General features: G+C 47.3%; 1 protein-coding gene and 1 long non-coding RNA gene across 4 annotated transcripts in view; one reads left to right on the top strand and one right to left on the bottom strand.

Moving 5' to 3' along the window:
* Nucleotides 1-5,297, bottom strand: part of LOC139103858 (uncharacterized) — a 32,462-nt gene extending 27,165 nt beyond the window's left edge. Inside the window, exon 1 of the long non-coding RNA XR_011545956.1 lies at nt 3,963-5,297. This is a non-coding gene — a long non-coding RNA (uncharacterized lncRNA). The remainder of the gene's footprint in view (nt 1-3,962) is intronic.
* The window catches only part of Atg17 (autophagy-related 17), a 28,442-nt gene that overhangs the window by 8,057 nt on the left and 7,722 nt on the right, over nt 1-12,663 (top strand). For 2 of the 3 annotated variants that reach the window (XM_070658901.1, XM_070658903.1), the window contains exons 3-6: nt 9,538-9,826; nt 10,686-11,631; nt 11,714-11,931; nt 12,027-12,657. In XM_070658901.1, the coding sequence (XP_070515002.1) occupies nt 9,538-9,826; nt 10,686-11,631; nt 11,714-11,931; nt 12,027-12,657 (2,084 nt within the window). The remainder of the gene's footprint in view (nt 1-9,537; nt 9,827-10,685; nt 11,632-11,713; nt 11,932-12,026; nt 12,658-12,663) is intronic. The other variant, XM_070658902.1, reaches the window with a different exon arrangement.

Raw genomic sequence — 12,663 nt, 5'->3', positions numbered from 1 at the left:
ACGCGTCGCGTCCAGCGCGAGTACGAGATACGGGTGGGACTCGATTATTTATCGGGGACCCCGTTAGGCCGCTAAGTGGCATCAGAATGTAGAACGGGCGCGTTATGCATCCGATAGAATCTTCACGTCGCCGCCGATAGTCATAGACGTCGGGCTCGCCGTGAGACTTTGACCCGTGTTGTTAACGAGGCTCGTGATCGCTGTACGACCTGATTCTACTATCCACGGGATAACCATCTGGTTCTCCGTCCATCCGCGCGTGCACGCGAGGCGGACGTCGTCGTATCTCGGCAACGTGACATCGAGAGCATCAAGTTCCCGTTGCATAGAACGCGAAACTAGGTCGCACGGCGCGCGGCGCGACGCTTTTCCGCGGGAGACGCAAAAATAGTCGATCGCTGACGGTTGCCGAAGTCGTGGCAGAGCACCTCGGAGGCAGCAATCTGCCAATCGAGAGGGGGAGTTTTTTTTAAATTTTTTTTTTTTCCTTTATTTTATTTTATTTTATTTTTTTTTCGCGCGAGACCTTGTCGACCGCGTTCGCCTCTCGCGAGATACGAGTAGCAGACACGCGGTGAGACATCCGTTGAATTACGACAGGCGTATTTCCGCAGTCAATTGAATTACGACGTGTACGGACGAAGGTAACTCAAGAAGATGGACATTTACGAGTCCGTCAGGCTTGCGCGAGCGATTCGAGCTTCTATTACCGCAGCTCCGCGACGTCCGTGGTGCGAGCCACCGATCGGAAATACCCGCGTTGAATAGAAAAGGAAATACCGGGTCGTTAATAATTTAGCAAAATGCGCTGCATGCTCGACTACGGGGATTAAATTAAGCCCGGATTATTTGCTCCTCGAGGAGGTGACATTGAATCGGTCATTGTTGCCACGGGAGTTGCCGCGAATAGGTCACGAATAGAACGGAACCATTTATCGGGAATCGAAGACGTCGTTGTGACGTTGGAATTGCCAGCTGATTAGAGGCATTAGAAGAGGATTTGCCTCCATCATTAATCGCGCGAAACGCGAGACCCGAGCGGAATAATACAAATTGCTCGACGCTGAGCGCTAAAGATATCGCCGCGTCTTTGATGACGAGTGATTGATTCTCGGTTGAAACACGAAGGAGATATTTTTGCACCGGCGCATCGTATTTTTAGCGTCCCGACGATCGTTCGTACACTAACGTTTGGAAAACCTCTTTCGCTCGATTTCGCGGCAATCGATTCCGACTGGATCCCACCGTCGGCTTTTCGCTTGGCTGGTAATTTAATAATTGTCTGCCAATTTTCGTGTCGGCCAATTGAATTTAATTCCCTGATACGATCGATGTATCTCGCCGTTTATCTTTCACGCGTTCATGCCCGTCGTGAGGTAAGATACCTTATCGGAGCGCTTATTTCTCTAGTGTCCATAAATACGTTCCTAAATATACACGCATTGTAATTATCCGCCTGTGACGCGACGAGTCTTCCTCTTTTAATAACCGCGCGACATGCAGCCTCGTTCGCGATACGTAATATCACGGCTTTACAAAGGGTTACGTCCGTTATCTCGTTCGCGGGGAGATAACGTATCCCCGCCGGGCCGAAAAGCGGTAACGATGACTTACGCTCGGCGCGCGGATAATCTGGCTGTTATCACGCGACGGCGACTTTAGAGAAAATGGTTATCGATCAGCGGCGTAGAAGAAAAGTGTTATACCGCGCCGGGGTGCACCGATAATTGTAACGCGACGGCGGAAAAATTTCACGATGTCGCGCAAACTCGATGACGGTGCTCGCAAGCCAGCCAGCGATCTCCCGCGCGAGTATCGGCGATGCCCGGCGCCTTTCGTCTCAATTTTCACGCCCCGAAAGGTGAAGAACGGTCGTAGTTCAGTTCGCAAAAATTCAGTTTGACGTTAGACTCTTCGAGGTCGAAGCTGAGCCCGAGGAAAGCCGTTCCGGGTCACCGTGACCCAAGCTATTACGTTTTCACCCTGTATAAGCCCGTGTACCAAGTGCACGTGCATATAAAGTCGATACCGTAGCTAGGGAATCGTTAGGTTACCCTCGCTGGGTGGCTTTTCATTCCAGGCTTCCAGAACAGCTTTCTGCGCGAGACAAAGGTGACGGGACAAAAAGCCCTACCGTGGAATATTATTTATTTTTTTTTTTATTATTTTTTTTTCCCGGCCTGATCCTGCATCTTCGAAAGTATAACAAATCGTACAAAGGTAGAAGTGAAAAATGATGTACCGCCCCGGGTATTTTAACAGACGCTCCGTCTCCTGCTTTAAAGCAGGTCGCGCGGCTGCAGGCCGAAAATTAACGGAGGGATCAACTTCCTGGCGTTCTGCGTCACGACAAAGCCGACTTTCTAAAGAAACAGTCGAGAGAATACGGCCGAGTTGTCGCTCGTAATACTTTATACACACACATTTTGTCAATGATTCGTTAATGCCGGGGTAATAACGGCCGGCTTTAAGCCGCACGAAAGTATCGTTTAATGTCGCGAAGAAATTGCGTGCGGGCGCTTACGAGAAATTGTTGAGATAATGTCTAGGAATTGGCCCGTTGGTAATAAAACACGGAACGCGCGGGGAAACGCTCTCGTGCTGGCCCCGAGTCGGCCAAGAGGCGGGTCGATGGAAACCTCCGGCGCGGCGAGACCTCGGACAGAACCGCGGAAAGCAATAATACAGCATGCGCGCGTACGAACTCGGTCGTATGTGCACACCGGGATTACCGTAATCGCATACATCGCTGCATCGGGCACGGCTGGCGTTACCGCGGATGTGCGAACACGCGCACGCGCGTATATAAATGAGTTGCTACCGTATCGAAGCTGTGTCGTGCGGGGCAAAAAAAAAAAAAAGAAAGAAAATAAAATAAAAAAAGTAAAAATAAAAAACGGGAGAATTTTAAGTCGTGCAAACCCCCTGCAGGTATAATCCTAGTTCTGATAACGAGCACCGACGACATCAAGCGTACTAGAACGCGAAACGTAAGCGCGAGTCATTGTTCCGACGTGACTTCTACCTTTGGAGTCTAGTATTAATTTCTGCCGAGAATAGAGTTTCGTTATCTTTGTCCTTACGTAGCCATTTTTGGCCTTTTAGGTTTCTTTTTCTTTTTCTTTCCTTTTTTTTTGTCTATCGTTACTCCGCGTGATTGTTAAGTGGCGACATATTGCGTCAGGTGATTTACTGAAGCAGCGGGCATCGATAGGTAAACATACGTGCAATTGACAGCGGTCGGCTTATCAGAGTCTCGACATCGTTACGAGATAACTACGCGAGGAGTCATACGTGCATGCGTTCCGTTTGAAGTAAGATTAATAGAATGACACGTAGAAATCTCGGTATCGCTGATCGTTACAAGTGTCGGCCGTTGAAGAATTTGCATTTCCGACTTAATTTTACGTGGATCGCTATATATCATACGAAACGAAACTCGCTTCTCGCGATAACGTGCAATTACGTTTTGTTTCACTGCGCGGTGCATACAGCGAATACGATCGCGGGCACGACGCTAATATCATTTCCCTTATTCCGGGTGTATTTTTTATCTTTCACCAACGTGAGACGTTAGCCAACGAACTCGCCTTCCGAACTGTAATTGCGAATTAATATTTAATAGTTGTACACCGTTGCGCGGGATTTTCCTCGTATTAACTGCTCTTCATATACAATTCCATGAAATACCGAGGCCTCACGAAACCGCGGATACTATGTGCAGAGCTAACGTGTATCTTCGGTAATCGTACAATACGGTATGCGGCACTGCGAAGTAAAATATTCTATCACTAGCTGGGGAAATTTTTATTCGCGCTACTAGCCGAGCGAAAATCATGTTTCATCCGCGTTTTATATAAACTAGAAAAAACTGTGCGCTACATACGCGCGCGTCATTATATTCGGGGACATTGTAGTTAATTGTAATAATTTCTTTGTGATAACGTTGCCGGTTTACTTACATTTGTAGCGCACGGTTAGATTAGGTTAGGTTATTGTCCGTCCGTCCGTCCGTTCATCCTTCCTTCCTTCCTTCCTTCCTTCCTTCCTTCTTGTCCTTCGTGATAGTAATCCAAATTCGTGGTAGTAATCCAAATTATCCTGACGTATTATAGCACTTCACATCACTTTACACTGTATTACACTGCTCTGCTTTTTTTTTAATCACTATCACTGATCACTGACTCTAACACTCGAGAGACGGACGTCCGAAAGAATGACAGTGGATTATCGCGGCGATTTTTATACGATTTTAATTAAGAAGCGCGACGAGCTTCTTCATCATCCGTTGTCTGAACTTGCACTCCCGATATTCGTAGCGTTGCGCACTTCCGCGTCAGGTCTTCGCTCAGGTCGTCCTCGATCTCGTAACAAGAAACCAGCTACGAATGTAAAGATTGTAAAGCGAGGTCACTTTTGATTGTCCGATCAATTCTCGTCGGCGGAATGCAGGATGCCGAGAGTTTGCGGTGAGCGACGTATGGACGGGCCGCGATGCGAAATGTTCCTCCGCGCACTTTGTCTTCTTTAAGTTCCTTAAAAATCGCTTGCTGGAAACGGGATGAGAGCCGTGGCCGCGACGAAGGAGACGGGCGAGGTGTAGATCTCATGCTCCGACGATGAAGATGGCCGAAACTCGTTGAACGTCGGTGAAGGTGATGTCCAGTGAAGCGGGTTGGTAACATCGAACCGGTCGAACGCGCGGCGCAATTCACGTCGGACGCTTCGCGCGCTACTCTCGCGACATAACCCTTTTGTCCCGAAGTACTTTTTCGAGACCCGAAATAGGATACAAAACGACGACTGGGATAGTTAATGCGTGCAAAATATGATTTCCCGTTCCCAAATCGACAATATCGACATTGATTCGTATGTGACTCTTTCCTACTTGCGGTAAAAAATACGCGTAATTGCGGAGCGATAAGCAACACGTCTTTCGCGCCCGGGCCTCCGCAATGAAACTAAAATGGCCGTTAGAAGTTTCGGCCCTTGGAGGAAAAGAGACAACCGCGTAAAAAGAGTGAGACAGCAATAGGTTCGCTCGTCAAGCGAACAATTGTTTTTCTCGCGCGGAGTTCTCGAAGTTAAATTAATTCGTTCGCATTTTATTTCATACGCTTGGCGAGCTCGAGACGTCTTTCCTTAAAACAAAAAGAAAAAAAATGAATATTTCGCGATCGCGCGGCGGTGGTCGTCAGGAAAAATGACCCGATGCGCTCGCCTGATGGATGCATGATCGCGAACAAACACTTGCTTTTTCCAAGTGCACGTTACCGCGTGTCGGAACCACTTTTGCGTGACAGCGTGCGTGCATATCGTGCCGTATTGCAGACCCCAGGTTCCTTCGTAGCTCCCGTTTCCCGCTCATTGCGACAGATCGACCAGCAATACGCGCCGCTTTCCGAATAACTCTGCCGAGGTGAGTCCTTTGACGTCGCCGCATTACGCGGCATAATCTTAATAAAAGTTTGATAAGCACACTTCCCTTTTCGGGTCAGCTTTGCTAACTAAACAGCCGGCTAACGGCCGAATACTGACAATGAACCGCGGTACGTGCGAGAGTAACGCGGCCGCGATCAGCTGATTATTATTTATGGAGATTTTATGTAGATTTACGCAAATCGTCTCGCAACTTTAAATCTAATAATAGCTTCTCTCGTGAATTTAAAATCTTCCCCGTCGGCGAGGCTGCCGGGTAGATAAAAAATTCGCCGGACCGAACTCTATAAACGGCGCTCGAAAAAATGAATTTCTCGCCCGCGAGCGGACGGGAGGAGGCGTTTACCGTCGTCGTGTTTCACAACGTGATTTATCTCTGTAACAAATTCGTTTTAATTAATGGAAAAAACTCAGTAGGAAAGGAAATTAACGTTCTTCTTGCCGCGGCAGGAGCGCGGGTGAAAGTTAAAGATCGGTTCGGCGGAACCTGCGGGGAGATTAGAATGGAAATACACTTTCTTGTTTGCCGTGCACTCACACTCGGGGTGGTGCACGGTTCGCGGCTTGTTTCATTCGCGGGAACCCGACGGCGGGCTGCACGAGCGGTGCGAACCATGCGATTTTCTGCGTACCGCTCGGCCAGAGCGCGAGCCTGCAATTATCGTGTGAACGAGGCCGAGCCTCGCCGATGGCTTTGTTTCGCATTTTAACGGCAATTTTTTCTTTTTTTCTTTCTTTCTTTTTCCCTTTTTTTTCGAGATTTTGCGCGGGAGTCATTCGTATCGCTCGCCGCATCCCGCGACGTGATATCAAGCGACAAGAAAGAAAGACATGTTACGGACGATAGCCGGTTTCCTCCTTCGCGACGGTCACGGTTTTCCTTTTCGCGTTGTAATCCGTTGAGCTTTTCGCGAAACGGAAGAACAATTACCAGTGAGAAAGTAGAGCAACATTAATATATATTTCGTTTCCTCGAAAGTGCTACGCACTTTGCTTCGCGAGCTCGGCGTTTACTCAGGCTCGAGTGCGCTTCCTGCTGAAACGCCCGGAGTGCCATGAGCACCGGGGCACTCCTTTAAGTATCGACAATGGATATTATTGAAAGGAGAATGCGGTAGACGCGTTTAACGTGACTTTAGGCGCGCCTAGGTGAGCCGCGATGCTTTCATCCGACTTGCAGCATCAGCTGAATCCTTCTTCTTTTTTTTTTTTCCCTTCCGGGCAAGTTCTCCACGGCGGAGACTGTTCGTAAACGTCGGATTTCCCGAAATCGCGACGCCGACTATTCTAACGCCGCTTCGGCACGATTTCTCCGCGGTTCAATTATACCGGCGTTTATTGCTTCTCGTCACGAGCCATCGCGTACGATTTTTTTCCTTTTGGTCCGTCCGCGCCACGCGTGCAATTACCGTGCGAACGAGGTCGCGAGGCTCAGTTGATAGCATTCGATACCGCATGCATCGACTTTGCTCGAGATAACAACCGCGGGTTAAAAGCACGGCGTATATTCTTTAATGCTCCTTCGAGATCGCGGGCTGTTCCGCGCTCTCAGCTGGATTTCCGCTCGGCGTTCTTCGAGGCCGGAAAAATCGGACCGAATCATCGACTCGGGATCGTTCCTTTCCTTCCTTTATCTCGGCAGACCTCCGCCCGACGAAGCGAATTAAAAATCCACCGCGATGCTGCGTATTGCAGATTTCCACGACCCTCGGAACGGCGCGCGTTACACGCGAACTTTCGTTCAGCCGCGTTCTATAAAAGATACGATCGATAAGGCGACGTATATAGTGCACCTGCACCGGACTTATAGACGTAAATACCTTATATCGCTGTTTTATCGCATTTTTCGTCTCGAACTTGGAAGTTTCCGTGCTCCGTCTTCTTCGCGTAATGATATCGCCAACGGCGGAAAGATGAAGAGCGCGAGAACGATGAGAGGGGGAGGCAGGGAGAAAGGAACCCTCAGCTCCGAGGAAAAGAATCTTCCGCACGTAAAACGATGAAGTCGGTTCAATAACCGGCGGTGATTTACGCCACGCTGTACACTGGAGGCCTCCCCGTGTCTTTTTTTTTTTTTCCACAATGACGCTTATTGTCGCGAATATCTCGCGGCTCAATTATCTCCTCCGTAAAAGTCGAGGGAACGTCGCGCCACCGATTACGTATTGCCAAGCAGATTGAGGGTGAAGAAAAATATGTTTTCGCGGGCACGTTGCACTCGCGTACACGCGACAAATTTCTGCCGGGCTTTCCACTCGTCCGATTATCAATTCGTTGCACAAAGAAACGCGTAGCAACGGCATCGTGCGCGGCTCGGACGCGATATTCTGACCGTGAAGCGAGAGAAGGGAAAAGTGCACCATTATTCCCGAGAAGCAGCATATGAAATTGTAAAATATCGTATAAATTAGTATCTACATAATCGCGCGTATTTACATGTCTCGCGATGAGGAAGAAAAAAGAAAAAAGAAATTCACATCGTCTGAATTCCCGGTATGAATGATGCAAGCGAGAACGCGGAGTAAAATCGCGAGGGGACTTTCAGCTCCGCGATCAAAGAGCGTATTGAATGCTTCTTTTTCTCTCATGCATCGGAATAAAAACACGCAGCACGTGCAGAAAAAAAAAAGAAAGCAAAAAAGAAAAATAGATAAAAATGGATAAATGTGCGAGAAATAATTATTGCTGCTAAAGGTTATCCGCGGATCGCGACTCGCGGGCTCGATAAGAAAGCCCACCGCAGTTTCTTAACCCGCACATATGTTGCGCGCATCTACATGACTTTTGTAAGTGGAGCATCGGCGTAAGGATAAGGAATGTATAACGATCACATCCGGCGGCACTTCTTCCTTCTCCGCGATTATCTGCGCAACGACTTATCTGACTTTCGAATACGGCGGTATTGCTGCATTTCGCATCGACGATTGTCCGCTCGCGCATAATGACGACTCTTTTTGCACTTGCAAATCAGAGTGAGGTTACTCGGACGACGTTTTATATAGATTGAGACCGCTAGCATATACATTATCATAAAGCGAGCACGATAGAATATGCAGGAGATAAGTCTATAAATTTATGCGCTGATATATGCGCCGCGTCGTATTTCTTCGCTCTCTTTCTTTGTTTTTTTCTCGTTCTGCTTTTTTACTCATTTATTTCTTTCCATTTTTCTAATTTATTTTCCGCGATTGCGACCTCTCGTTTTTCCTCTCTTTTTATTTCGTTCTCCTTATCATTTCCTACGCACTAGCGTGAGTTAATTAATTAAGTGGCTGAAGTGCGACTCGCCTCGCAGATCTAGAGTATGACGTAAGGTGTCGAAGCGATGTGTGTCGCAGCCTTGAATTTTCATCGCGTGCTAAGATTACGCCTTCTGGCGAACTTCTCCGATTAATTATACACCCGATTCAGTTGCTCTGATCTAATGCAGAGTTTTTATTTCCATTGGCGACGAGTCGTTGATGCCCATCGCTAACTTTATCCTCGCGCGAAAGGGGAATATTTTCTATCCGCCTTTGTGCGAACGGTTTAACACGACACGACGGATTCAGACTCAAATTCTGTTTGTGGTGCAAGGCATTCGCGTCTCCGTTTCGCTAACTAGGCAAGGTCTCATTAAATTTGCGGATACAATCGCGAGTTACCGAGCTGGATGTGCTTTCGGGCGTTTGACAAGGCACAGAAACGATTACGCGTCGATTCCCATTCAACCTGGTGAGCGATGATCTAAAGGTAAATGCAAGAACCTTTTTGCTAAAGTTAGAATCGAGGTTGCACGCGGGATAGACGTAACTTTCTCCAATCCACATTCCCAGAGAGGATATACATTGTCGTTCTGCAATCTTTTATTCGTATGTTACGTTGTAATTTGCATAGCGCACATTTTCGAAATAAATAACACGGAATACGAGTATAATATAAGATTTTTTATTTTATTTTTTTTTTTCCTTACATTAATTACGTTTACATGATATCATTAGAAAAATATTTTACGGCCGCTCGTTATGTAACTATTGCGCTGTGTTGTAATTTATCGAGCCGCGTTAATAGCCACGGATGAAGTATTTTATCTTGACCTTTCTTCTTGATTTTTTTCAGACGTCGATCTGCAGACTCAGATCGACAACTCGCTGGCGATGCCGGCCACGTTGCACACCCTTTGTGCCCGTGCCCACTTGGCCCAGCAATGCTGCGGTCTTGCGCGAGAGCAGACGAGGATCTGCGAAAAGTTGGTTCACGATCAGCATCTCCAACAGCAAGGCTGGGCCGCGGTAGTCGCCAATCTCGAGGACATCACGCACATGTTTCAATTGCGTGCCGAACAGTTCCAGCAAGCCTTTGTCTTGTACCTCGGCGAAAGACAACGGCACATGAAACTCCTGGACAAGTAAGATCGTCCTTCGCTTTAATTTCGTCGATCTGGAAAAAAAAGCAACTCGATCTCACTAAGCATGGAATATCGTGAAAGCTCCGTTTTTATTTATCCGTAATTTCTTTTAATATCGGCGAATTTATCGGAGCCTGGTTCCCGCGAGAAACTTACGGCATATGACATAATGAAAATAAAGACGCGGAAAGTTTCAGAGAATGACGGCTTTACTCGCACATTAGTTACGCAAGCCGCGAGCTAATAATTTACGAGTTCGACAATTTAATTAGTGGGGGCTGCATCGAACGATACGGCGAAACGATCAACGCGGCAGAGACCGGTTCTCTTTTGTGGAGTTTCCCATGTTGATTCGAAACGCGGCGCGAAATTGGATAATAGTGAGAGTACGGATTAGCAGACTTAGGATGTGTGTCGCGGAATATTTAAGAAATTTTTTTCGCTGCAAATTGCAAGCCGGTGTGGCAACTATTCATAAACGTTACAGCGTAATGCTACTCTCAATAATTACTTTAATTACAATGAGATATAATTACCATTGAATCCACGTTTAAATTATCACAGCTTTGATTACCATGCTTAATCAAGTCTGCTTCAATTTCCATCGGTTATACCACTAATGAGTAATTAAATGATGAAGATACTAATTTTATCCAAAGATATGCGCATTAAAGTTTATCGCGACGTTTGATAATATTCTTATTTATAGCTAACGCTGATTTCTTAAATCTAACGTGAGATAATACTTAAGTTTTGTATTTCTTTTAAGCATATATATATATATATATATATATATATATATATATATATATATATATATTATTAAATAGCTGGATAACTCTCGTGAATTTTATTGCAGTTTTAACGCCGACTTGGGTACTCTTGCAAAAATTCCAATTTTACCGGCCTTAAGAGCCCACGCTGAAGGCTCGCCGAGTCCGGACGACCAGCCCAGTCAAACGTCCGAAACCACATCGGAGGATAGTGGAGAAGTACTGAATTTGCTACGATGGATCTCCGCGAAAGACAATCAGAGCAGCTTGGAGCAAGTGGCAGATCAATGCTCGCGTGGCCTGGAGCAGTTCGACGAACGATTGATGCAAAGCCTGGAAGCGGAAGTGAACGCAGCGGTTGATAATGCTAACAAGCAGGATATGAAGGAGATAAAGGGCCTAGGTGAGAGGCTGTTTGCCCTGGAACAACTGATGGTGCAGAACAAGAAGCTCGTTCACGAACAGGGTGAGCTCGCTCAGGGCTTTTTGCAGAATCAGAATCGCGCAAGCAACTTAGGCGACGCGAGCGTCCTGCCAGATCTTTGCAATTCCCATCGACGACAATTACAAGTTATGCTGCAAAATCACAATCAATTGCGCGACATTCGCCGTCGATGCACGAAAGCTAAGGAGGAATTGTCGATCAATATTTATCATCGACTGAAGTGGATAATGTATGTGGAGAACAAAATGGTCGAAGTGGGCAATAAACTAATCATATATCACGAGAGTTTGAAGCGACTGAGAAGGCATTTGGAAGTCCTTCAACAGATTCACTTGGCTCCGGAAATATATATGAGCGCGGTGGTCGAGGTTGTTAGAAGACGCACTTTCTCGCAGGCCTTTCTCGTATGGGCAAGAAACTTGGCGTGTCAGCTGTTGACTGTTCACAGTGAAGAGCTAGCACGTAGACGAGAGTTTCAGAGTAAATTCGATGGCCACTTCTTGAACACCCTCTTCCCAGGCTTAGAAGACACACCACCGTCCTTCGCTACGGAAGCCCCTTCCGATTTCGACAACGCATTACCTAATGTAATATTTAAAAAACTTTACTGTTAATATTATATAAATTTTTACATATTGTACATAATTAATTTTTAATATTTAATTGTAGATAACGGCGAATGATATGGAAACGTTAAGGTCACAGCTTCCAGACTTGGCGCTTGCAATTTCTACGCCGGATTTAAGTGGCATAACTCAGTTTTTTTTATCTAAGAGCTTTACTGAAGGCAGTACCGATGGTAACAAAGACAAGCCCACCACGTCGGGGAGCACCGATATTCTCACAAAAGAGCAAGAGCGCACTAGAGCGCCATTATTATCCGACAGGTGAGCTCTCGATAAACGCTGTTATACCGTCGTTTGTGCAGATAAAAATGGATTGTGCAAACCGCGAACGTTACATACGCCGTATCGATTTTCAGGGGTGATTTTGAATCTGAAACTGATACGGAGGAATTCGAGAAGATCGGTCAAGCCGGCGTGGACGTGAGCAAGCCCGGCGTGTTCGACGGGGCGAAACAGAAACGGCAGAAGCAATTGGAGGTTGGTGCCTCTCGAAGCGTGTCCCCCGCTTCCTCGACCTCGACTAACGTCTCCCCACTAAACTCGAAAGTCGCGGATCTAACAACGCGTTCGTCTACGTCAAGCGAACCCGGCTCTTTCCAATTTCCCAGCCTGTCCGCCACGAGCGAGCGCCCGGCACAGCTAAGTCCGCTGACCGAGTGCGTGGAGAACGGCGCCGCCGATTCTTCCATCTGCTTGCTTCGCAGTGGCGTGAATGGCCTTTCGAACTATCGCGGCGCCTTGCCGCCCGAGGAGCAACATTCCCCGAGTCCGAATCCTCCTTCCTTGCCACAGTCCTCCGTCATGTGCGATGACCAGCAACAGCAGCATCAGCACCCACTGTCCGGTAGCGGTGGTAGCAGCCCCTCCGTCGGCGTGGGTGCCACCGACTTCATGGGTACTGAGTTTTACATGGACGAATCTCTGCCGAGCAGCCTCAGCGAGCATCCCGCCGACGGCCAGCATCAAGCTATCGTGTCCCTCCTTCAGGTATTA

This window comes from Cardiocondyla obscurior, linkage group LG07 (genome assembly GCF_019399895.1).
Source record: "Cardiocondyla obscurior isolate alpha-2009 linkage group LG07, Cobs3.1, whole genome shotgun sequence".
NCBI classification, from domain to species: Eukaryota; Metazoa; Arthropoda; class Insecta; order Hymenoptera; family Formicidae; genus Cardiocondyla; species Cardiocondyla obscurior.
The sequence above is the reverse complement of the archived record's forward strand: the minus strand, read 5'-3'. Positions and strand labels throughout refer to the sequence as shown.